Source organism: Hippocampus comes, unplaced genomic scaffold (genome assembly GCF_001891065.2).
Source record: "Hippocampus comes isolate QL1 unplaced genomic scaffold, H_comes_QL1_v1.1 scaffold159, whole genome shotgun sequence".
Lineage (NCBI taxonomy): Eukaryota > Metazoa > Chordata > Actinopteri > Syngnathiformes > Syngnathidae > Hippocampus > Hippocampus comes.
In genome coordinates this window covers 895,483-917,265 of record NW_017805742.1, presented here as the reverse complement: position 1 = coordinate 917,265, position 21,783 = coordinate 895,483, and the positions used below count along the sequence as shown (strand labels likewise).

The 21,783-nt window shown below is 41.3% G+C and overlaps 5 protein-coding genes across 5 annotated transcripts; 4 read left to right on the top strand and 1 right to left on the bottom strand.

Annotated features, from left to right (window-relative positions):
- Positions 1–79: 79 nt before the first annotated feature.
- On the top strand, positions 80–2,592 carry eif3f (eukaryotic translation initiation factor 3, subunit F). The gene is made up of 7 exons (XM_019883736.1): positions 80–218; positions 531–601; positions 908–1,125; positions 1,201–1,292; positions 1,549–1,685; positions 1,917–2,030; positions 2,134–2,592. Exons 1-7 carry the CDS (start codon positions 107–109, stop codon positions 2,209–2,211), a joined length of 822 nt encoding a protein of 273 aa, XP_019739295.1. The 5' UTR covers positions 80–106; the 3' UTR covers positions 2,212–2,592.
- Positions 2,593–2,739: 147 nt separating this feature from the next.
- LOC109524117 (MICOS complex subunit MIC26-like) lies at positions 2,740–3,647 on the bottom strand. The gene has a single exon (XM_019883737.1). The coding sequence runs from the start codon at positions 3,535–3,537 to the stop codon at positions 2,890–2,892; it is 648 nt and encodes a 215-aa protein (XP_019739296.1). The 5' UTR covers positions 3,538–3,647; the 3' UTR covers positions 2,740–2,889.
- Positions 3,648–3,794: 147 nt separating this feature from the next.
- On the top strand, positions 3,795–6,376 carry dnaaf6 (dynein axonemal assembly factor 6). Its single transcript, XM_019883740.1, has 7 exons — positions 3,795–3,988; positions 4,071–4,137; positions 4,210–4,315; positions 4,457–4,553; positions 5,057–5,142; positions 5,357–5,521; positions 5,674–6,376. The coding sequence occupies exons 1-6, from the start codon at positions 3,893–3,895 to the stop codon at positions 5,484–5,486; spliced, it is 582 nt and encodes a 193-aa protein (XP_019739299.1). The 5' UTR covers positions 3,795–3,892; the 3' UTR covers positions 5,487–5,521; positions 5,674–6,376.
- Positions 6,377–6,467: 91 nt separating this feature from the next.
- On the top strand, positions 6,468–14,479 carry ralbp1 (ralA binding protein 1). Its single transcript, XM_019883734.1, has 10 exons — positions 6,468–6,564; positions 7,703–7,994; positions 8,479–8,922; positions 9,522–9,871; positions 10,325–10,486; positions 11,180–11,311; positions 11,419–11,529; positions 11,980–12,101; positions 12,163–12,283; positions 12,923–14,479. Exons 2-10 carry the CDS (start codon positions 7,745–7,747, stop codon positions 13,250–13,252), a joined length of 2,022 nt encoding a protein of 673 aa, XP_019739293.1. The 5' UTR covers positions 6,468–6,564; positions 7,703–7,744; the 3' UTR covers positions 13,253–14,479.
- Positions 14,480–15,149: 670 nt separating this feature from the next.
- On the top strand, positions 15,150–20,228 carry rab31 (RAB31, member RAS oncogene family). Its single transcript, XM_019883738.1, has 7 exons — positions 15,150–15,385; positions 16,403–16,482; positions 17,356–17,437; positions 18,529–18,600; positions 18,852–18,958; positions 19,451–19,560; positions 20,036–20,228. The coding sequence occupies exons 1-7, from the start codon at positions 15,350–15,352 to the stop codon at positions 20,131–20,133; spliced, it is 585 nt and encodes a 194-aa protein (XP_019739297.1). The 5' UTR covers positions 15,150–15,349; the 3' UTR covers positions 20,134–20,228.
- Positions 20,229–21,783: the final 1,555 nt, after the last annotated feature.

Here is a 21,783-nt window from a genome sequence, read left to right as displayed (position 1 = left end):
CACACTCCGAATCAGCAGTGGGCGGTAAAAAGCTAATGTGGCTAAAATACGAGACTGTTCGTCGAAGCTGGGGACGAAGAAGTCACTCCTTTCCTTCTTTTCCAATATGTCGGTTTTCGGGCCGGTTGTGAAGGTTCATCCCGTCGTCCTCGCCTCCATTTGCGACTCGTACGAGCGACGAAATGAGGGAGCGAGTCGCGTGATTGGCACCCTGTTGGGTAAGAAGCCATTATGTTGGTGAATAGCCCATTTTGTCACTTCGTCCGATCGTTGGCGCGTTCGCTGGTTTTAGCATGTCTGCTGCTAACGCGTGCGTGTTACTCGTCTCACTAGTACATCACTAGAACCAAACATCTGGTACTGTCATGTACTCGTAAATATCACTCTGTTAAGATTAGGTAATATTGGACGATCAAAGTGGATTGTAACGTTTGCGATGTGTTTGTAATGTGAGTAGTAGGTGTACTGTGGCTAAATGTAACTAGTTGATACGTTTACGTGTTATTTGAAGGTGTGTTGTCCCCCTCCAGGTACCATCGACAAGCACTCGATCGAGGTGACCAACTGCTTCTCTGTGCCCCACAATGAGTCTGAAGACGAGGTGCGTTGTTCATGTCTCTTTACTCTTTATTGTTGTCGCCGTAGTTTATTTTAAAAAAGACAGCACTCAACTCCATTTTGAAGAGCACTTTTGAGAACAACTCAAGCTAAGAGAAAGAGTCGCGGACTCGCTGGAACCTATCCCAGCTGTCTTCGAGTAGTAGTAGGCGGGGTCCACCCTAAACTGGTTGCCAGCCAAGAGGGAATTTTAAGCAGCAGCAACCTCTAGATCGCTGATGTACGGTCTTTGATGAGACTCTTTGCTCATGGACAGTTGTGTGACTTGATATTCCTTGTCCTCCCACAGGTCGCCGTTGACATGGAGTTTGCCAAAAACATGTACGAGCTACACAAGCGTGTCTCGCCCAGCGAGGTCATCATCGGCTGGTACGCCACAGGCTTCGATATCACTGAGCACTCTGTGCTCATCCACGAGTACTACAGCCGCGAGGCAACCAACCCCATCCACCTGACCGCTGACACAGCCCTGCAGAGCGGCAAGATGAACATTCGTGCCTACGTCAGGTCTGTCTCACCGTCTTTATTTCGTCGCGCATTTTATGCCAACGACCACTTCCTAACACCTCATCTCTTACACAGTGCACAGATGGGCGTGCCCGGGAAGACGGTCGGCGTGATGTTTACTCCACTCACAGTCAAATACGTCTACTATGACACAGAGAGGATAGGAGGTAAGGAAAGAAACACTCTTCAGTGTCAGCGTTTCCACCAAGTAGTCAGGGAACAACTGACAGTAATTTTTTTTTTTTCGTCTTCCCAGTCTCTAATATATCTAATGACTAAGTTGCATTTAACTTTGTAAGACATGCATCTTACCTTGCAAGATCTCTGCATGTTTTCCTTGAATGCACCTCTTTAATGTTCTGTGAATAAAAATTTGCCTTCACGATGTTGTCTTTATATATTGTTTTTTGTTTGCTTTTTAAGTGGACCTTTTGCAGAGGACACGCCTCACTACTAGTCGCGCCAAGGGCCTGACGTCGGACCTCTCCCAGGTGGCCGGCTCTGCTGCACGCGTTCAGGACATGCTGACCACCGTGCTAGCATACATCGAGGATGTGCTGGTGAGTCTCTACAGACATTTTATCAATCGCCTGCATCTTGTACTTTGAGAACGTTAACCTGGGCTGTGTTTGGAATCTCTCCCGATCCACTACGTAGTGCCCTATAAAACAAGGTTGCCATTTTGTAGTGTTGTTTGAATGTACTATGCCCTCACTGTATCTCACAATGCACTTCCTAGTATTCCATATTAGCAAGCATCGTGCTAAATGTGACCTCTTTATCCGTCTCAGTCTGGCAAGGTGACGGCAGACAACAGCGTGGGCCGCTTCCTGATGGACCTGGTCAACAAGGTACCGACCATCTCAGCGGAGGACTTTGAGAATATGATCAACTCCAACATCAACGTATGTTTGTCTTTCTTGTCACGGTTGATTAATGGGTCATGTTTTCTCTCCGAATTGGATTAACCACACGTCAATTAATGCCATGTCAAATGTTTCTTGACAGGACCTCTTGATGGTGACGTACCTGTCCAACCTCACCCAAGCACAGATCGCCCTTAACGAGAAGCTGGTGCTGCTCTGAGGCGCTATTTAATTTTTGGTTACAAGTTGCCCTTTTCTGAGATGAATAAAAGCTACATATTCCCAGAGTCCATCCCCTCCTTGAAGCAGCTTGTGGTGTCATTTGATCACTGATTTGACTTTCTAGGCACATTTGTGATACAGTACTCCAGGAAACAAACGGATAGCAACACAATTTATCTGTAAAACCTGGTATAAATGTAGTCACGATGGGAATCAATGACACCATGATCTCAATATCATGCTGAAGTGACAACTGATTTGAAGGTGCTCGAGTACTGTACATATTTGGTTTTAATTTGGACTGTATTGTTAGTTTGCAATATTGATACTACAGTGATAATTGATACATTTGAAATAAAATCTAAAGTTGGTCAGTGTACTGTACTCTTAAAAACATTTTCATTTTACTGCAGTACTACTTTAATGAATGGGATGTTATCATTGGAGTATTGTATTCGAGATGTTGACATTGATCATTTGTCCCACGAATTGTTGAATGTTTTTTGAGTAACACCGTAGTCTGTGAAACGTTTGACTGTTTATTATTTTTGTAATAATTCTCTGCATAAAATATACATTCTAATTGTCCAGCCTGAGTTATCTTCGTACAAAATGTAGGCATAAATAAGAGCACCCAGTTGTTGGAGCTGCTGTTGTCTTCCTGCTTTGGTGACCCTCAACGTTTCCCCGGAGAGTCGACGCCCGGCTCGGCCTTTTTGCTTTGCGGTTTCAGGATCCTTTCCATGGCGGCGTAGCCGTTCACGGCCCCCTCGTATAAGGTGTCGCCGGCGGACCTGGCGACGGTCGCAGCACGATCTGGGTAGTAGAGGGAGGCGCTGGTGGCCATGAGACCCGCCGGATAAATGACCCTCTTTACCCGCGAGCGTCTGGCCAGAAGCAGCCCCAGCACGCCGGTACAGCCAATGATACCGGCACGCGCGTAGAAGTCCCCCGGCGGGTTTTTGAGAAACGCCCAGGAGTTGCCCGCCAGCTGCGCCGCGCTTTGCACTTTAGGTTCGATGCGGTCGTAGGTGGTCCGACACCAGGCAGCGTACGGCTCCGCAAACTTCCGCAGCGTGGCAACACTACGCTCCAGTTGCCCGGCTTTCGGCTCCTCGGAGACGGCTTTCTCTTGTCGCGGCGGGGCGTACAGCGACAGGTCTTCCCGTTTCAGCTTTGCAGGCGTGGGTTTCTTTCCGTCACCCGCCGCGGCGTAGACAGTGGCCGGCCACAAGGTGAAGGCTCCGGCCATGAGTCTACCTGTCACCTTCAACATGATCCCTGGTAGCCATGAATGGCCAATACGGCGACTCGGGAGGAACATCCTTCCCCAAGGCGAACACGTTCGACTATCTCCACAACCTCAAAACAACAAACCTCATTTAGGTTTTGTAGTATGTATTTCATCCAGAAATTGGTTTCGTCATATGGCACAAAAATATCTCGGTAATTATAGCTATTTTTATAGAAACGTGAATTTCCTATTGACTGTTGTACGGAGTGTCGCTTTAAACGTCACGTTACGAGTTGACGTTTTGTAGCGCTTAGTCATGTGACGTAATTGTGCCCATGGTAACAACGACGTCTCGAGGATACAACAGTGGCACGCTGCTTTCTGCTGGAAGATACTTTACAAAAGTAGAATAATCGTGATATAATTTCTTCAATTGAGAAAAAAAATGGAATATCTTGACGTTTCATCCGTTCAGAACATTAAGGCACTGTCTGCCTTGCTTTCCTCTCAACAAGAAGAGGAAAATGATGAAGATTATCAAGTGAGTATATTTTCCCATGTCAGTGTTCAATTATTTTTTTTCCTGGTTCTTGAAGTCTTTTTCTCATTCAAAATATTTCCAGGATGTGTCTCCTTATGCAAAGATGGGCCCCGGACATATAGGGCCACCGACCAAAAAAGAGAAAGAAGGTACAGTACTAACTTATTTCTCATCAAGAAAAAAACGAATAATGCATTTAACAAGTTGTGTGTGCATTTTAGAGTCATCAGTTTACGCGAAAAAGAACAGCAAAGAGGTGTGGAGCGAAGAGGAGGTGACCGACGGCCCGCAATACGATGATGTCACTGACCCACGGCCGCAGCCTCAGTACGTTCACACAGCAACATATGGATTTACAGTAGTCATGTTTTACTGCTAAATGAGACGTGTTCCCCTATTTGGAAGTCACTAATCAAGCCTTACGACGTGAAATATAAAGTGCTTTCTCCCCCCTGTGACTATGCACAGATATGAAATCATCCTCAAGCAAAGTGTCGGCACAGAGGATCTCTTTTTGGGCTTGAGCAGAAAGGACCCTTCCTCCATGTGCTGTGAGGCAATGCTGGTAATGAGGTTTCTGTCCTAGTGGAAAATTCCACAACCAATAAATTATCTGCCTATTTCCCAAAATGAGAGCAACTCGTTTCAGAATTTTGCGCTGTAACAGTGAGGCTAATTTTACTGCCTCCTAACTTCATGACTTGGCAATGAGGCTATTAGAAAAGCTCCAGTTTTTAAGTGATGGCCACACTACTTGGAAGCACTGTCATGTCAATAAATAAATAAAAATAAATCAACGCTTCACTCCACGCCACAGTAAAATTGCTCAGAAATTGTTTCAGAGACACAATTCCATAATCAGACCTTCCCTGTTGACTTTGACCACAAAGGGAGGGAAGAATGTTCAAATTTGTCCCAACTGTCGGTATGTATGTGTGCCTCGCTCTACAGGTCACAAGAGCATTTGAAAGCTCAGACTCCACTACAATAAATAAACACAAGACATATGTGTGGCCCACATAAAGCACAACAGTCCAAAATGTTGATGATGGATATTTCTACAACCAGGTGAAAATCAAACTCCCGGACAGCAAAGTGACGGACGTGACTCTGGACTTGAAAGAAAAGTTCCTTGATCTTCGGACACCAAAATAGTAAGAAACATTATTAATACCTTTGATTACCTCTTGTAATGCTCATGACACACTTCTGTCAGACTTCGCCTCGGATCAGATTTAATTTAAAACATGTTACGTTGTTATAACATGTTTATAACAATGTCTATCATGAGTGGACCCACAAAAAGTCTCAAGCATTTTGGTTTCTAATCTAACATTAACCTGCACATTTTGTGTCTTAATGTTGTAGTCGACTTGGCCTCCACCTCCCGCACCCGGTCCACCACCAGGAGGGTAAGGCTCAGTTTTTTAGCGAAAGAGAGGAATTAGAAGTGACGCTGGTGATGAATCGACCACTAGACGCCATTAACATGCAGTGAAACTCGACGGCTCGCAAGATCACACCTGGACCGGATCTGACTGTCAGCTAATGAAGACTATGCACATTGATCCAACACAGTATCATGATGAAAAATGGTCCCCATGATCCATTTTGGATATCCGACATGCTGTTCGGAGTTACTCTGTTCTAAACTGCAAATACAGTGCTCTCATATTTTAATTTGCTCTCCAAAGTCTCTTTTTGAAGACAAAATAATGCTCAGGCAATTTTTTTAAGGCAGCATGTTTAATTGACATTCAAAACAGAGTGGGGCAAAAGTAGGTGTAAACATTTTTTTTTTTGTCCTTTTTATCACAGTCCAATTTTTCATGGAATATTTTTGTCTCTTACATCTTGACCTTCCTTCCTTCCCTAAATTGCTTTTTATTCTTGCATCTTTCCTTCAATCATTCCTTCAGTGAAAGCTCCTTTCTTTCTGACCTCTTTCCCCTGGCATCTTTTCCATTCTTCAGTTCTCTCGTTCTTTCTTGTCTTCCTTCCCTCAGACCTGTTTTTTGATTCATATGTCCTTCCTCCTGTCATTTAAACCTGCTTTTCTCCTTTCCTTTCGTCTTCCACTCCAGACCTTTTTCTTCTTCCTGACCTCTAGTCCTCCTTACCACCCTCCCTTTTGACTTCCTTCCTTCCTCCATTAGCGCTGTCCCTCAAAACCATTTATTTTGAATCCTTTCTTTGTTTGGAACTACTTTTCTGTATTCCTTTCTTTCTTAAGCACCTATCCAATATTCAACTTTGTAGCTTGTGTACTCGTGCTGTACTGTAAAACACCTCATAGAATGTATCCACATTTTCTACATCCTTGATCAAAATGTCAAGCGGGTTTTGAGCCACCTGGTGGCAAATGTCAATAAAATGATAAAAACAAAGTTGAGGAGAAAACGCTTCATATGACTATCACTTGTTTCTGTATATATGATTACTGGTATCATTATTAAGGAAGGAAACGCTTGGTTTCCCGGCGTGCACTTGTTCCACTGCGCAGGCGCAGACGGCTTTATTTATTTCACGACCCGAGACAACCGGAAACTACGAGGCTGTGGACTTGACCGCACTTGGTAAAGTTTATCACTTAAAATACTTCACACATTCCTATAGCATTTTAAATAAAACGTTGTTGAACGTCTACATTTTTTTTAAGAAAAGTGGAAAAAAGCTAACGGCTCGCAAAGCTGGAGTATCGTTAGCACACACGGGCCCCTTCATTCAATGCTTAGCATGTCCTTTTTAAAACACTTTCCTGACAATAACCTGCTTCGACTCGCTTATATTTTACGCCGAACCTGTAAAATCCCCGAGAAAACACGATCTTACAAGCCACTGGCCTTTATTACTTACGTCGAGTGGTGTAGTGAAGGATTAGCATCTTTAAGGTGACTATACATGATTAAAACTGCATTTTATTCTGGGGAGATTCTACCTCCAAAGACAGGTTCGTAAACATTAGCTCATGACTCGCTTACATACGTTCAGTTTTTTTTTTCTATTTTAATTGTTTGACAGAGTTACACTGGTGTAAATAAGATCATAATTCACTTTGCAAGTGTCAAAGGAATTTGAATTAATATATCAAAAGTCTTGTAAAGCTGTACCTTTATTGATTGTTCATTTATTAATCTTGGGTGGAAAAGTTAATTTTTTTTCTGCAGAATGAAGTTGGATTTGTATTTGAGGGAAAAGTTATCATCACACGCAAAGAAGGCTTTACTGCAAGTAGTAATTTAGAGATTTAAGTGTCAAGAATGTCAAGTAAAACTTGTAAGACAAAAAGCGATGATGTTATGAAGATGCAGACAATTTACAAGATCTAATCCTAAAAGAATTAAGGTGTACTTTTAATTTTAAGGACTTTGTTATGAGAACATTTTTTTTTAGGAAATAAACAAAAATTACCACCAGTGCACTTTCAATCATTTTATTCAAGAAAGGAAAAGAAAACAAACCTGTAATAAGTACATTCATGCCAATGTCTAAGACTCAAAATGAACCCTGGACCTCTGGACTGTGCTAAACAGTTGACCACCCGTTATTGTTTTTCAGAATGTGAAATAATTTTTCATCTGATTACTCTGTTATGTAATGTGATAATCGGGAGAATAATCAATTCTAAAATGTTCCGATACCTCCCGCCCGAGGCGCCCGCCGTTGTCCTAAAAGCAGATTAGAGTTTATGACTCATGGATAACTTTTTCACAGTTGTGATGGCGGCAAGGGCGTGATCGGCGCGACCCAGCTATCATGACCGAGTGCTTCCTGCCACCCAGCAGCAGCCCCGCCGAGCAGCGTCGGGCTGAGCATCCGGGTGGCGTGGCGCGCACCCCTAGCTCCGAGGAGATAAGCCCCACCAAGTTTCCAGGGTTGTACCGCACCGGTGACCCATCGCCACCGCACGATGGCCTCCACCATGAGGCGCCAGATGCGTACGTGTCAGATGAGGACAAAGAGCACAGCAAGAAGAAGAACAAGTTTAAGAAGAAGGAGAAGCGCAGTAAGTGGTACTTAATATGGATGAACTAAATGGATGGATGGATGCTGTTTCTATTGCCTGTTTTTAAATTTTCATCCCACTTTTCCTTATTTCCATTTCCGGTTCCCTTTTTCTTTGGCTTCATAAAAGAAGCCAAAGAAAAAGCTGGTGGGGGGTGGGAAGCGCGTGGGGTGCGGTCGCCTCAAGAATATATTTGACATATTATATGATTTATTATAATATTGCATTATATTAAAGGACTTTTTTACTCACCAACCTTTTGTTTTCAATACCTGGTGGCATAAGTGAGCACTAACTGCCTTTTTTTAAGACTTTAAATGATTTAAAATTAGGGCGGTTGAAGCACAAGGGAGTTGTGCCACATTCGTGGCTGACCTCTTTTTTTTCCAAGCACCCCCTGTTTCTCCCGCCTCCCTTCCTGTTTCTCATGTAGAACAACTAACCAGAACTCTCCCTCCCTTTTGCTCTCCCTCTCTCGACCCAGCGGAAGGATATGCCGCCTTCCAGGAGGACAGCTCGGCAGACGAGGCGGAGAGCCCGTCCAAGATGAAGCGCTCAAAAGGCATCCACGTGTTCAAGAAGCCCAGCTTCTCCAAGAAGAAGGAGAAGGACTTCAAGGTGAAGGAGAAGGGCCCCAAAGAGGCAAAAGACAAGAAGTCCAAGGACCTGACAGCTGCCGATGTGGTGAAACAGTGGAAAGAGAAGAAGAAAAAGAAGAAGCCTGCCACTGGTACCGCCCCTGCCGTTGACGTGGAGACATTGCCAGCAGAGATGCCCGCCTTCAGGCCCATCTTCGGTGCCCCCCTAGCGGAGGCGGTGAAGCGGACTGCGTTATATGATGGCATCCAGCTGCCCGCAATCTTCAGGGAGTGTGTGGACTACATCGAGAACTACGGCATGAAGTGCGAAGGCATCTATCGCGTCTCAGGTATGCTTCACACCATGAAAATGGTTATAAAGATGCTTGACTGTACTGTACGGTATATACCCTTGTAAGAGAGGACAGCCAGGGAGAAGTGAGAGAATAAACAAAAGCAACACTTCCTAATCTGGGTTTTCAAACGGGACCGATGGAGGAAAAAAAAAATAGCCATAACAACACTTTCTTAGTTTTAGAGGTGACAGGCGGAGAGGAAGACTACAGGAAGCAACATTAACATGTGCCAATGTGAATGATCGGGGACAGATAGAGAGAGGAAAGTCAAATAAAAGCACGGGCAGGGGACAACCACAAGTCACTGTTAATTTGTGGTTTTTCGAGGGGGATAGATAGCGTTAAAAGACGGAACAAAAAGCAACAACAACACAACACTATTAAGTACATATACTGGTATTTAGTTTCTATTGAGACAGACAGAGAGAAGAAGAAACAAACAGCAATAGCAAATGAGTGTAAGAAGCCAAATTTTTATTGTTTTGGAGAAGGATGGCAAGAGAGAAAAAAAAGGGAGCACAGAGAGAAGAGACCCCCCCAAAAAAAACAATAACAAAAAAACTAGAATGAATGATCTTTCGTGTCTCTGTCAGGTATGAAGTCCAAAGTGGACGAGCTGAAAGCGGCATATGACCGGGAGGAGTGCCCGTGCCTGGAGGAGTACGACCCTCACACGGTGGCCAGCCTGCTCAAGCAGTACTTGCGCGAGCTGCCCGACAACCTGCTGGGCCGGGACCTGGGACAGCGCTTCGAGGACGCGTGCGGTCGGCAGGCGGAGGCCGACAAGGTGAGCGAGTTCCAGCGGCTGCTGGCCGAGGCGCCGCCCGAGAGCCGCCTCCTGCTGGGCTGGCTGGTCACGCACATGGATCATGTCATCGCCAAGGAGGCCGACACCAAGATGAACATCCAAAACATCTCCATCGTCCTCAACCCCACCATACAGGTCCCTTTTTCCGTTGCCATAAATTAGGTCTGTTTATCTTTGAAGCTCCGGCCTACTTTAGAGCATTTATTCTGATGTGGGATATCTATTGGGCTGCTCCACTTTTTCCCAATTTACAAAGTTTGCAATTTTGACACATTTTTAATTTCTTTAATCATATTTTACACGAAACTACAAAATAAAATAAACCCTGTTTAATATTATAGATCACAAAAGTGCATGTGTGGACAGCAAAGTTACTCCTCTAAGTAGTCTTCATGGGCCCCTGCTAATGGTAGTTGATTGTTGAGACGTGATGAATTAAGTTCAATTGGGGAACAAAATATTTGTTGAGTTATTTCTAATAGGTGTGAACTAATTTTTGGGTGCGTAATCCAAAACGCCCCCATAATAGAGGGCTTCTCCCACCTTGTGTTTAGTCAATAAACTTTGACCTTCTCACCATTATTTCAGATCGGAAACCGGGTCCTCTACATGTTTTTCACGCACGTGAAGGAGCTGTTCGGTGATGTAGCCCTGAGGCAGGTGGTGCGCCCGCTCCGCTGGTCCAACATGGCCACCATGCCGGCGCTGCCTGAGACTCAGGATAGCATCAAAGAGGAGATTAGGCGACAGGTGAGAAGATAAATGTTTGTCGTCTGTTGTGTTGCTGCCGTTAGTCTCCTCTTGAATGAAAATTCCCCTTTTAAGGTTAGAGGGGACACAAGGCTGGATGTGACAAAAATATACGCTGCACTCTACGGTTTCCATTTTGCTGCACAGGCCCATTTTCTTGCTGACCTCCATTTCCTTTTGAGGAAAATTAGTCTCCTTTGTCTTTTGGGCGTCTATGGCGAGAAACTCTTGAATGCAATAAGTCGGGTTTTTTTCCCCCTGTAAAGAGAAAATTATCTTCCCTCGCTGACAGTTTCGTCTGTCACTCCAGCCGTCGTCAGAGCTGTCACCACTTCGTAATGTCATGTCACACTAAGAAGTGGTGAAGCTGAAGTGACAGGCGAAACTGTCAGCAAGGTAATATAATTTTCTCTTGATTTAAAAAACTAAAATAAATCTGAAAAAGAGACTTCAAACCAAAATTAGCCTCTGTTAAATTTTGAAGACTTGTTACTAGAAAAGAAAAAAAAATGCACTACTCTACTGTCTCCACTTTGCCTCTGTAGTCCATTTTCATGCTACACACAATCTCGTCTTGGATAAAATAGTCTCCTTGCCATAAAAAAAACCCAAACAAACATTTGAGACCCTCCTCTATTGTTGTTGGTTTTTTTTTTTTTTTAGCATCTTGTCCCGACTGATGTATTTGTGTAGGAGTTCCTGCTCAACTGCCTGCACAGGGACCTGCAGGCTGGCGTAAAGGACTTGTCCAAAGAGGAGCGTCTTTGGGAGGTCCAGAGAATCCTCACAGCTCTCAAGCGTAAGCTGAGGGAGGCCAAGCGACAAGTAAGAGGCGTTCATTTTCAAATGCCACGCCCTCCTTCGTTGAACGAGGTTGGCGTTATGATGGTGACTCTTTTTTTGTTGTTGTTGTTGTTGTTGTGATGATTTAGGAGTGCGAAACTAAGATCGCCCAGGAAATCGCCAGCCTGTCCAAGGAAGACGTTTCCAAAGAAGAGATGACGGAGAATGAGGAGGAAGTGGTTAACCTTTTACTGGCACAGGTGAGTGCCTCGCCACCTTACATACAGTTCATAAACCAGCACTGGTTGTATATATCGCAAGTGTTAGCCTGATACTTTATTTGTCATAATTTGGTCAATTTAATATTTTTGCAAAAATCTATACTTTTAATCGACCCCTGTGTACGTGTTATTTAAAAAAAAAATAGGTCACCGATCTTCGGTGATGAAAAGGGCTTGCTTTCTTTGACGATACATTGTTAATGATTGAACAAGCACGTTTTTGAGGTGAACTGAAAAGGGACAACACAGCACATCAAAGGTATTCGAAACAAAATCAAAGATAACTTTAATAATAAATAAAACATAATAAAGTAAATCAAAATATGAGAGAACTGTAAACGTTGTACATGATACTGTATATTAAAAAAGCAAGGACATGTTGATTTCATCACATTTATTTATGACATTTGCTTCCTTATGTCTGGTTAGGAAAATGAGATCCTGACAGAACAAGAGGAGTTAATCTCTCTGGAGCAAGTATTGCGCCGACAGATTGCCGCAGAGAAGGAGGAGATCGAGAGGCTACGGGCGGAGATCGCAGATATCCAGAGGTAAGACAGTGGCCGTAATTTACGCTTTAGTACTAACTAAAGCCCTAATCTTCCTCCCCAGTCGCCAGCAGGGCCGCAGCGAGACCGAGGAGTATTCTTCGGAGAGTGAGAGCGAAAGTGAGGACGAGGAGGAGCTACAGATGATCCTGGAGGACCTTCAGAAGCAAAACGAGGAGCTGGAGGTAAAGAGTAATTGCCTCAAAAGTCAACAGCAAGCGAGTTCAAGCCGTTGTTGTGTGAAATGTCATCAAATGTTATGATGCTTCAGTCAAGTGTGCGCGTAAAGGGTTAACGCCTTTTTTTAAATCAATTTATCTCATCAAATAATTGTTTCATTTATTTTTGTTAATAGTGACATGAAAAAAAGTGATTAAAAATATTTTCAAAGGTATATATTCTTTATCCTCTGAAAAATAACGACTTTTACTGTAGCTTCAGTTACAGTAGTTGTGAAACTTTTTTTAAATTTTTTTTGTAGGTCTGCATAACTGTAGTATTCTGCTCCCTGGTGACCAAGTTGTGCACACCAGACAAACCCAGTTATTTAATTATGATGCACAAAAGTGTTTAATTGTTTACATTGTACTTAATTATGGTATTACTAGATGATTTTATTATGTACAGTATAGTGGAATGTTGTTGTCCTTATTTAAAAACACATGGGCTCCATCTCAGGATGTATTGTTTTGTATTGTATCTCATTCGCGTCCTGAAAGAAGACAAGCGCTTAAAATAATGCAAGGAACTTAGATGCTCACTGGGTTGGAATCTCATGAGATGACCGTTGTTGCCACGGTTACCGACCGACTTTTGCGTCACAGAACAAGAACACCCACCTGAACCAGGCCATCCACGAGGAGCAGGAGGCCATCTTGGAGCTGCGCGTCCAGCTGCGCCTCCTACAGAGCCACAAGCTGCAGCATGAGCTTGCTGCGCCGCCGCCGCCGCTGCCGACACCAACAGTAGCTGAGCAAGCCGCACCCACGCAACCCAGCCCGGAAGCCCGAGGCGGTGGCGAGGAGCAAGCCAAGGTTGCCGACAGCAGCACCGGTACCACCGCTGCTGCCTGCGTTGTGGCACCCCCCGGAAAGACAGTGAAGGACCCTCCCAAGCCGTCACCCAGCAAAGATCGGCGGGATGGCAACATGTGAGGCAAAGTTGGAAGAAGAGTGTTCCCTTACCTAAAAAAAAAAAAAATACAAATACCATAGTTTGTACATCATTGCTTCATCTTACAGTGACATATTGACCAAATAATTACAAATCTGGAAAGTCCTTGCTGTGGCCTTTTGTACGATGTGTGAGTCAATGAGGTTTGTCCCGAACTGATTGAGGTAGCGGTAAATGTTGACATTTAAAAAAAAAAAGTCTTCTTTTACGTCATTATTTCATCATGAGGCAGCATATTGACAAACTACAAATCTGAGTCCTTGAATAAGCCTTTTAAATGACGTGTGAGTTGATGAGGTTTGTTGTCAATTTATTTTGGACCTGCTTAGTCGCAAATTACAAGTATAAAAAAAAGATTGTTTGTCAGTGCTTCATCTTACTTATTGACTAAATAACTACAGGTATGGGAGGTTCTTGTCATGGCTTTTAATTATGCATGAGTTGATGAAGTTTGCAGAAAATTGATTTGAGTTAATGATGTTTGTTGCTTGACCTGGTTGGTAGTATTTTGATCATTGCTTCATTTTGGGTCAACATATTGACTAAATAATTACACATCTCGAAAGCCCTCGTAAATTCCTTGAATATGACGTCAGCTGGTGAAACTTGTTTTTGATACAGATTTTTTTTTTTGGTGGGGGGGGTCATTTGTTCATCTTACAATACATTGACTAAATTCTTAAAGATTTAGAAACACTCGTTGGATGTAGTCCTATGGGCAACTCTTGAAAATTAACGAAACCAAGAAGTCCACAAATACTCCTCACATATAATAATAATAAACATGTTAGTCTGTCATATATTTTCATAAATTCATATGTCAACAATACACTGTGCCAAAATGAAGACTGATTAAACAAAACAAAAGCTCTTTGAATACATATGATAGCTCTAAATATTTACATTGAAGATATACGTGGATTGAAATGTTTGTAGAAATATATTGTAGGTAACAAATGGCTGGAAGAAATGTTACCGTGCAATCATCTCCATGGGAATTGTCATGATGATTTCTCATATATTTTGCTCTGTATTTTATAACACTCTCCTGTTATGTTCTGGCAATTTGTTGGAGGCTCGGGTGTGACATTTCATATTTTCATTTTTTTCCCCCTCTCCGTGTAAATTATTTTATACATGCATTAATTGACTTGTATGCTTGCTTCTTGTCTCATGATCTGTGTTATTAAATAACGCTGTGACTGAAACATTTATATGCTGTGAGGAATAAGGAAAAGCATGCATTTTTAGTGACTTGTTTGCTTTACGCACAACACGGCCAAAACATTTTTTCTTTTGTTTCCATTCAGAATTAAATATTACTAAATATATTACTACTATAGTATAGTACTATAATATTATTACTATGAAAACCTGATTTGCTCGAGAAAAAATTAGGGCAGATTCAGAATCTGCAACAACAAAAAAAATCTTGAAAATTTACTTGCATCTCAGATTTAAAACATTGGTAAAAATCTTTTGACCAGTTTTATTCATCTCGAAAGAACAGTAGTTATTTATGGTAAGGGAAAAAGAAATACAAAATAAGACAAACGAGGGATGATATTAACTATTACTGAGCCCACCCCCCAAAAATTACATTTTTTTTTGTCCTCTGCCCGTTTCAGACATGCAGTTATGCAAAGTGACGTGTAGTCACAAAAACCCCATACAGGAAGTTAGCAAAATGAAATTATTCATATTGAAAATAATGTGTGCGCGTATATACTAGTAACGTTTTTATAGCAATTTGCGAGCTGACAAACAAAATGAATTCATATGCTCTTCGCAGTTAAAAACAGGATCTCTTCGGTTTAAACTTGTGTCATTATGTACGCTTCTTTCGCCATTTAGTTCTTTATTTTGGAATCCGTCACAGGATGTGCATCACATTTTGGTGCGGGATGTTCTTGCTGATGGTCAGCAAGTCAGACAGTCCGGGGCTGGGTTTTTCTCTCCTACGTAGAGTCGGGGACTGCCGCTGAAAAAAAAGAACAATTTTCAAGTATGACGAGACAAAGACAGTAATGGAACACTGATATACTGTACAATGATTTAAGTCATTTTGGCGACCCACCATGGCGATAAGGGAGCTCAAAGTTTGTCTTTTAGGGGTAAGTGACACCTATTTTATCTCCCTCCATTTTGGGGAAATTCTTTCGCTGTAAATACTTTTGTTTGTTATTTGTTTAATCTAACTTTATGTGTTGGACTTCACGAGACCCCGTACTAACTAGCGATCTGAACTGTTGACTTTTTTTTTTCATGAAAATAGTGAAACCCGTTGTACCCCTTTGATGGCAAACTGTTGACCCAAAAAACAAACCTCATCAGGAGCAGCTGACAATTCGGGAACATTTTGGTTACGTTCTGACGTTCTATGACGTAATCGCACCGACTCGACATTTAACTGTCACTTCATGAGAGAGCTGACCGTTCTCAGAATATGATATGTATATTTTTCTGAACTCCGTACATTTACAGTACAGTATTGGGCAATTGTTCGCCTTTTGTTTCGAAACACACGAAAAGTACAACATTTACTCTGCATTTTAAGTTAATTAAATAAAATGTTTTGAATTACTTTTTGTGACTTTCGGCTTGTCCCTTCAACGGTCACCACAGCGAGTCACAAAATAATACTGTATATTAAGATTAAATTATTAAATATTGAAAATGGTCCTAATGTGCATTCCAAATAATTTTTTCACCTAATGCTTTTTAATATTAAAAAAAGTTATACTAAAAAATGGAATTTAAATTTGACTGAGTAAAACCCTTTAAATTAATACAATACGTTTAAATGTAAGAATTAAACTTAAATAATTTTCTTGAAATACATTTCACTATTTTCATATTTATTGTAAAATTATTTAGCATTCTCAACATAAATGTTAATATTTTCAAATAAGTAAATTTACATGCTGCTAAGTGAAGTTTCATGCTGGTAAAGTTTAGCAGGTGGAGTCATCCGTGTAAATACATTATTGTAAAATATTGGGATGCATAATGGTGCTCTATGATTTTGCATTTCTCATTGTCTTGCATGATTGGGATCGAAAAGATTTTTCTGAATGAATCATTGCCCTTGCTGACTGCCAATGTGCATATGTGTACGTATGTGTGTGCAGGACACTGGTGTGGGCAAATCCAGCATTGTATGTCGTTTCGTCCAGGATCACTTTGACCACAACATCAGCCCCACGATAGGGTGAGACCACAGTCAAGAAAACAGCAATAGCAGGGCAGCTTGTAAAATACATTTGGAATTATGGAAATAGCTGAAATAATGTATTCCAAATTCAATATGTTCACACCATTAATCATTTTTAACTGCACAGGTTAAAGTTTAATATTGTTAACCATCACACAAGTGTAAAAAGAAATTGATGCGGAGGTTTTGACTGCGGCTAATGCTAAGTTAAGTCTAATTGTAAGCTAAATTTAATGTAAACCAATGTGAAAAGATGTCCCCGATATGACAGTCTGCCAAAATGCTCAGTCTTGTTGGAATAGCTAGAGAAATTGAACGTTTTTTTTCACTTGTGGGAACGTTTTTGTGTGATATTACCAATAGAGAATCTGGTTTTGCTAATTCTAACTGAAGTCCAATCCTGAGTGAAGTTAATACAGAGTGAATGTTTAGCCTGTTGCTAAATGCTAAGTGAGGCTGTGAGAAATATAAAACTGAGTCAAAATTTTAACCATGCTATTGCTAAGTGATGTTTTTGACCATTAGTAATACTAGAAACGTTTTGCTCCGTCGCAAATGCTCATTAACGTTTTCGACCATCACTAATGCCCAGGGACGTTTAATGCCACGTACAGTTTCATATTGTTGCTCATGCAAAGTGAATGTTTTAGTGTTGCTAATGCTAAAGGATGTTATAGACTGTCGCTAATCCCAAGTGACATGCTCCACTGTGGCTAATATTAAAGGAATCTTTCGACCGTCCTTAATGCTATGGGAAGTTTCAGACTGACGCTAATGCTGCGTGAAGTTTCACACTGTCATGAATGCTAAATAAAGTTTACTGCTCAGTGAAGTTTTATGCTGTGGCTAATGCTTCATGTTTCTCCCTAGAGCCTCATTCCTGACCAAGACCGTGCCGTCCGGGAGTGAGCTGCACAAATTTCTGATCTGGGACACGGCGGGACAGGAGCGGGTGACCTACTACTACTCTTGATGTCCTTTTTTAGTTGTTGTTCACATGCCCCCATCATGTATCTTGTTCTCTTGTGACCGATGCGGTGTCTGCCGTGAAACGCCATGATCTGCCTTCATGTTGAAGATCACAAGGACACCGCGAGCCTGGAGTCACATTCACATTCGACCACAGGGAAAATATTGAACACAGTGAACCCTCGCTAATTGTGGAGGTTAATGACAAAGCGCAGAATTAGAATTGCTGAAAGATGCGGCAAGATTTCGCCAAAGGACTACTTTTGTCTTTTGCCCCCAAAATCCCACTTCACAGTCATGAATGACATCCAAATGGAATCGAATGGGTTCTTTTTGTACTTTTCTGAAAAAAGAAAAAAAAAGAGGTCGTCGTCCATCAAAAGAAAAATCCAGTTTGATCAAAATCGTATACACCAAATGGCGCCCAAAGCACTTTACAAAGCCTCACATTCACCGATTGCTTTTCCACGGCCACTGAAATCCCAAATCAAATCACCGCCAATTCGTGTACAGTCGTATTATGTACTATAAGTGTATAATAATGTTTATTTGGTACCGAGATGCCATAAGATGAGCACAAAAACAGCTAATAAGTGTGTTTTTTGGGCGGGAGATAGGTTCACCCTAAAAATCTGTGACGAGGTGAAGCTGTACATACTGGAGGCAGTGCAGCCATCAGAATTGCTGCGAAATCTTCAAAATAACAAATACAAGTAAATGAGTACAATTTCATGGAACAAGTACTAGCTATGAAGTTGTACATGTAGGGCAGTGCTTCAGGTAGTGTTCAGGTCAGCACAGAAGGTCTTGCTGAATGCACGTGAGTCATGTTTTTGAGACCAGTGTAATTTGCAAGCATTTCTCTGTTGACAGCTTTTCTTAATAAAGTGCATTGCCGAGGCTTTGAAACGGTCTTCACCGAAGTTCGTTTCATCACAAGAAGCGTCATGGTTTCTAGTCGTCACGAGCTGTCTGTCGGGTCATGGCAGGAAAGCCCACTTGAGTCTAGTTACGACGCATTCTCATAAAATTTCAGTCAAGTTAATGGAAGCCTTTTTTCTTCCCCCTTTGTAGTTCCACTCATTAGCTCCAATGTACTACAGAGGATCGGCTGCTGCTGTCATCGTCTATGACATCACTAAACTGGTAAGCCTCTCATTGAGCACAGCAATAATAATGATAACAACAAAGAAAACAGAAAAACTCACACGGTCTCAAGGTCAAAGCCGAGGTCAGACACCAAACGTCAGAACTCTGTGGCAGACTTGCAAACCACAAGGGCATCCGACAACTATTTTCCGCCCTTTTTTCCCCTATCACAGCTCTGTGCAACTGCATTACCACAGAATGGAGGGAATTAAGCTGACCTGGTAATTTTCAGCCAACTGTGTGTGCAGGACTCTTTCCAGACATTGAAGAAGTGGGTGAAAGAGCTAAAAGAACACGGGCCCGAGGACATCGTTGTCGCCATTGCAGGGAACAAGAATGACCTAGGAGACATCAGGTGGGTTAGTCATTGCTGTTGGACTACTAAACTGGTACCATAATGTAGCAAACATAAAAAGTTTGGCAGTGAACAATTCTTGAAAAACACAGGACAGACAAGGCCTTACTTCAAGGCTATTTGAAATTTTACTGTAAAAAAAACAAAAGTGAATGACACTTTTAATTCACCAAATCGCATTAACTGTCTCACAAAAGTCCGCTAACTTAATGCTAACGTGCCATGCAAAATGTCACAAATGCCACAGTCGTTTGAAATCTTTGAATAACACTTCAACACAAATGGTATCAACATGTGCAGACAGAGCAAATGATACTCACAGACATATATTATTTATCCTGTGCATTCATTTCAATGCCGAAAGATGATATGATTTATGAGTGTTTTCAGTTTTGAGCATAATCTCAGAACAATTTAAACTCAGAAGTTAGAGTACTATTGCATGTCCATAAAAAAGACCCTCATCGATCGATCTCATACGTGACATTGTAGGGAAGTCCCCATGAAGGAGGCCAAGGAGTTCGCCGAATCCATCGCCGCCATCTTCATCGAGACCAGCGCCAGGAATGCCGTCAATGTGGAGGAACTCTTCCAGAAGATCAGTAGGTTTCATGCCATTTCATTCGAAGACTGATATTTATCGGAAAAACGGTTCAAATGAAACAACTGCTTCGATAGGCTCCAGCACGTCCCTGACCGACCCATGTGTGGATAAACCGTTTGGATTTGGTGCATGGATGAATACTTTGGACTTAATTGAAGAGCTTTTACATGTTTTTACATATTATTAAAAATGACAAAAGCTACAGCCGTACTATAGCAAATCAAATCGTAATCCCGCTGTAGCAAATCGAATCGTTCCACATGAAAATGTCCCGCTCTCGAATCGTATCGTACCCCATGTGTCGAGATATTTAACGAATTATCTTTTATCGGAGGGATGCACACCCCTGTTGTGTGCCCATCAGTACGTGTTGTATTACAGGTTTAACATAAACCATATCGCAAGTGAAAACACGAGCACTTTCTGTGCTTCCAAATACAACGTGGCACCGTTTTCACATCTTTTTATTTCAGGCAAACAGATCCCACCGCTGGACAACCCCGACGTGGAAAGTACGGAGTCGTTCAAACTGACCCGACAGCCTGCTGCGTCCACCAGGAGGTGCTGCTAGTACAGCAACAAACTGTCAAGGTCACAAGCCGCAATGCAGAACGTCATTGTGCTTAGTGCCTCATGTCTTAAAAAGTATTAGGGCCACTATGAAAAGGAAAAAAAAGTTTTTATATTCCCGATACATTTTATAATATTGCGATAATAAAGTAAAAAAAAAAGTTCCCTAAAAATTGACTAGTCATAATATTAAAAGAAAAAGTTATTTTATAATTTTTATTTTACAGGGAAGAAGTTGTCATATTATGAGAAAGGTATTGTTCTACAAGAATAAAGTTCTAACATTATGAGGAAAAAAACCCAACATTGTTCTTCGAGATGAGATTTTTACGTGAAAAAAACATTACATTACATTCTAATACTGCAATGCAAGAAAATCCTGTATATAGCGGAGCAAAAATACAATTTTACAAGATGTATGTTGTAACCTTACTAGAATTAATTGGTAAGACAACTAAAGTTGTAAACATTACAATTTTAAAAGTTGTAGTACGAAAATATAATAGTCAAATTTATGATTTTTACAAGAAAAAGTCTTAATATGGGAGAAAAATAATTGCAGTTTACCGGACAACAGCTGGAATATCCGAGGAAAAGGTGAAAAGTAATTACCAAAAAGCATCATGTTGGGAAAAAAAATCAACAACAAAAAAACCTTGCAATATTACTAGAATGTTAAAAGTCATATTATTGCAACGATTATTGCATTCATTCGGGTGTTTTTATTTTTATTTTTTTAAATAGTGCTTATCCACCTGAGACTGTTTGCCAGTTGGCTGTTTGCCAAGTTGCAGGTTGTCTTGTCAGGTTAAAGTTTAACAAGCATCAAAAGATTGTACAGAATTACAACTTGTGGTCATTTTTGCAATTCTTTCTCCTTTTCAGTGTGGCCTTAATATTCAAACATGTGGCGTAACCTCAAATGATCACAGAAAAGACCCCCCCCCCAAAAAAAAAAAGCAAACCAGATGTCGCCCTCTGGTGCTGCATTGCAGAGCATTGCTCGCCCGTCTGCTGCCATTACCTTCAATGCACTACGGGCTCTTCAGTGGCACATCAAACATACAATTTTAATGCACCTGCAGTTGTGTAGCAGACACACACGTATGCACTTGTGTAAGAGGCAACTGTAATGCTTACAGTACTCTCCCCTTTATTGCAATTGTTTACATGCTGAATGAACTACAGCGGAACCTCCATTGTGGAAACATCATATCAAGAGTAAAAACATTCACCTTTTCGCAAAGAGGGAACAGGAAGGTATTTTGAAGTTGCCAGTTGCGGATTCCTTTTTTTTTTCTCCCAACGCATTAGGTTCCCTTTTGGTTCTATGGTTATAATTTTCACACATGCTAGTTTTGTGAAGAAAAAGTTGCAAATCATTTGGTCATGAAGTAATTTTATGATGAAAAAAGTTGTAATTTTATGACCAAAAAGTGTCAATTTGGTATGAAGAAAGCCCTAATTTTATGTGGAAATGTCATAATTTCGTGTGAATATAATCTGAAACTACAAGAAAAAAAGACGTCATGTTAATCCGATAATTTCCTAATCTTTCCTAAATCTAATGTATTTTTATATTTTATTTTTATGGCACAAAAATATTGAATTCTATGAGAATTAATTCAGAATGTTATGATTTTTTTTTTTT

Excerpts from the sequence above, each read along its gene's own strand:
- ralbp1 (XM_019883734.1), top strand. The coding sequence starts at position 7,745 with ATGACCGAGTGCTTCCTGCCACCCAGCAGCAGCCCCGCCGAGCAGCGT. Across the intron at positions 11,312-11,418 it reads TGAGGGAGGCCAAGCGACAA|GAGTGCGAAACTAAGATCGC; the intron begins GTAAGAGGCGTT and ends GTGATGATTTAG. Across the intron at positions 12,102-12,162 it reads GAGATCGCAGATATCCAGAG|TCGCCAGCAGGGCCGCAGCG; the intron begins GTAAGACAGTGG and ends CTTCCTCCCCAG.
- LOC109524117 (XM_019883737.1), bottom strand. The coding sequence starts at position 3,537 with ATGTTCCTCCCGAGTCGCCGTATTGGCCATTCATGGCTACCAGGGATC.
- eif3f (XM_019883736.1), top strand. The coding sequence starts at position 107 with ATGTCGGTTTTCGGGCCGGTTGTGAAGGTTCATCCCGTCGTCCTCGCC. Across the intron at positions 1,293-1,548 it reads TGACACAGAGAGGATAGGAG|TGGACCTTTTGCAGAGGACA; the intron begins GTAAGGAAAGAA and ends TTGCTTTTTAAG. Across the intron at positions 2,031-2,133 it reads TGATCAACTCCAACATCAAC|GACCTCTTGATGGTGACGTA; the intron begins GTATGTTTGTCT and ends GTTTCTTGACAG.
- dnaaf6 (XM_019883740.1), top strand. The coding sequence starts at position 3,893 with ATGGAATATCTTGACGTTTCATCCGTTCAGAACATTAAGGCACTGTCT. Across the intron at positions 3,989-4,070 it reads AAAATGATGAAGATTATCAA|GATGTGTCTCCTTATGCAAA; the intron begins GTGAGTATATTT and ends AAATATTTCCAG. Across the intron at positions 5,143-5,356 it reads GATCTTCGGACACCAAAATA|TCGACTTGGCCTCCACCTCC; the intron begins GTAAGAAACATT and ends TTAATGTTGTAG.
- rab31 (XM_019883738.1), top strand. The coding sequence starts at position 15,350 with ATGGCGATAAGGGAGCTCAAAGTTTGTCTTTTAGGG. Across the intron at positions 15,386-16,402 it reads TCAAAGTTTGTCTTTTAGGG|GACACTGGTGTGGGCAAATC; the intron begins GTAAGTGACACC and ends ATGTGTGTGCAG. Across the intron at positions 16,483-17,355 it reads AACATCAGCCCCACGATAGG|AGCCTCATTCCTGACCAAGA; the intron begins GTGAGACCACAG and ends GTTTCTCCCTAG.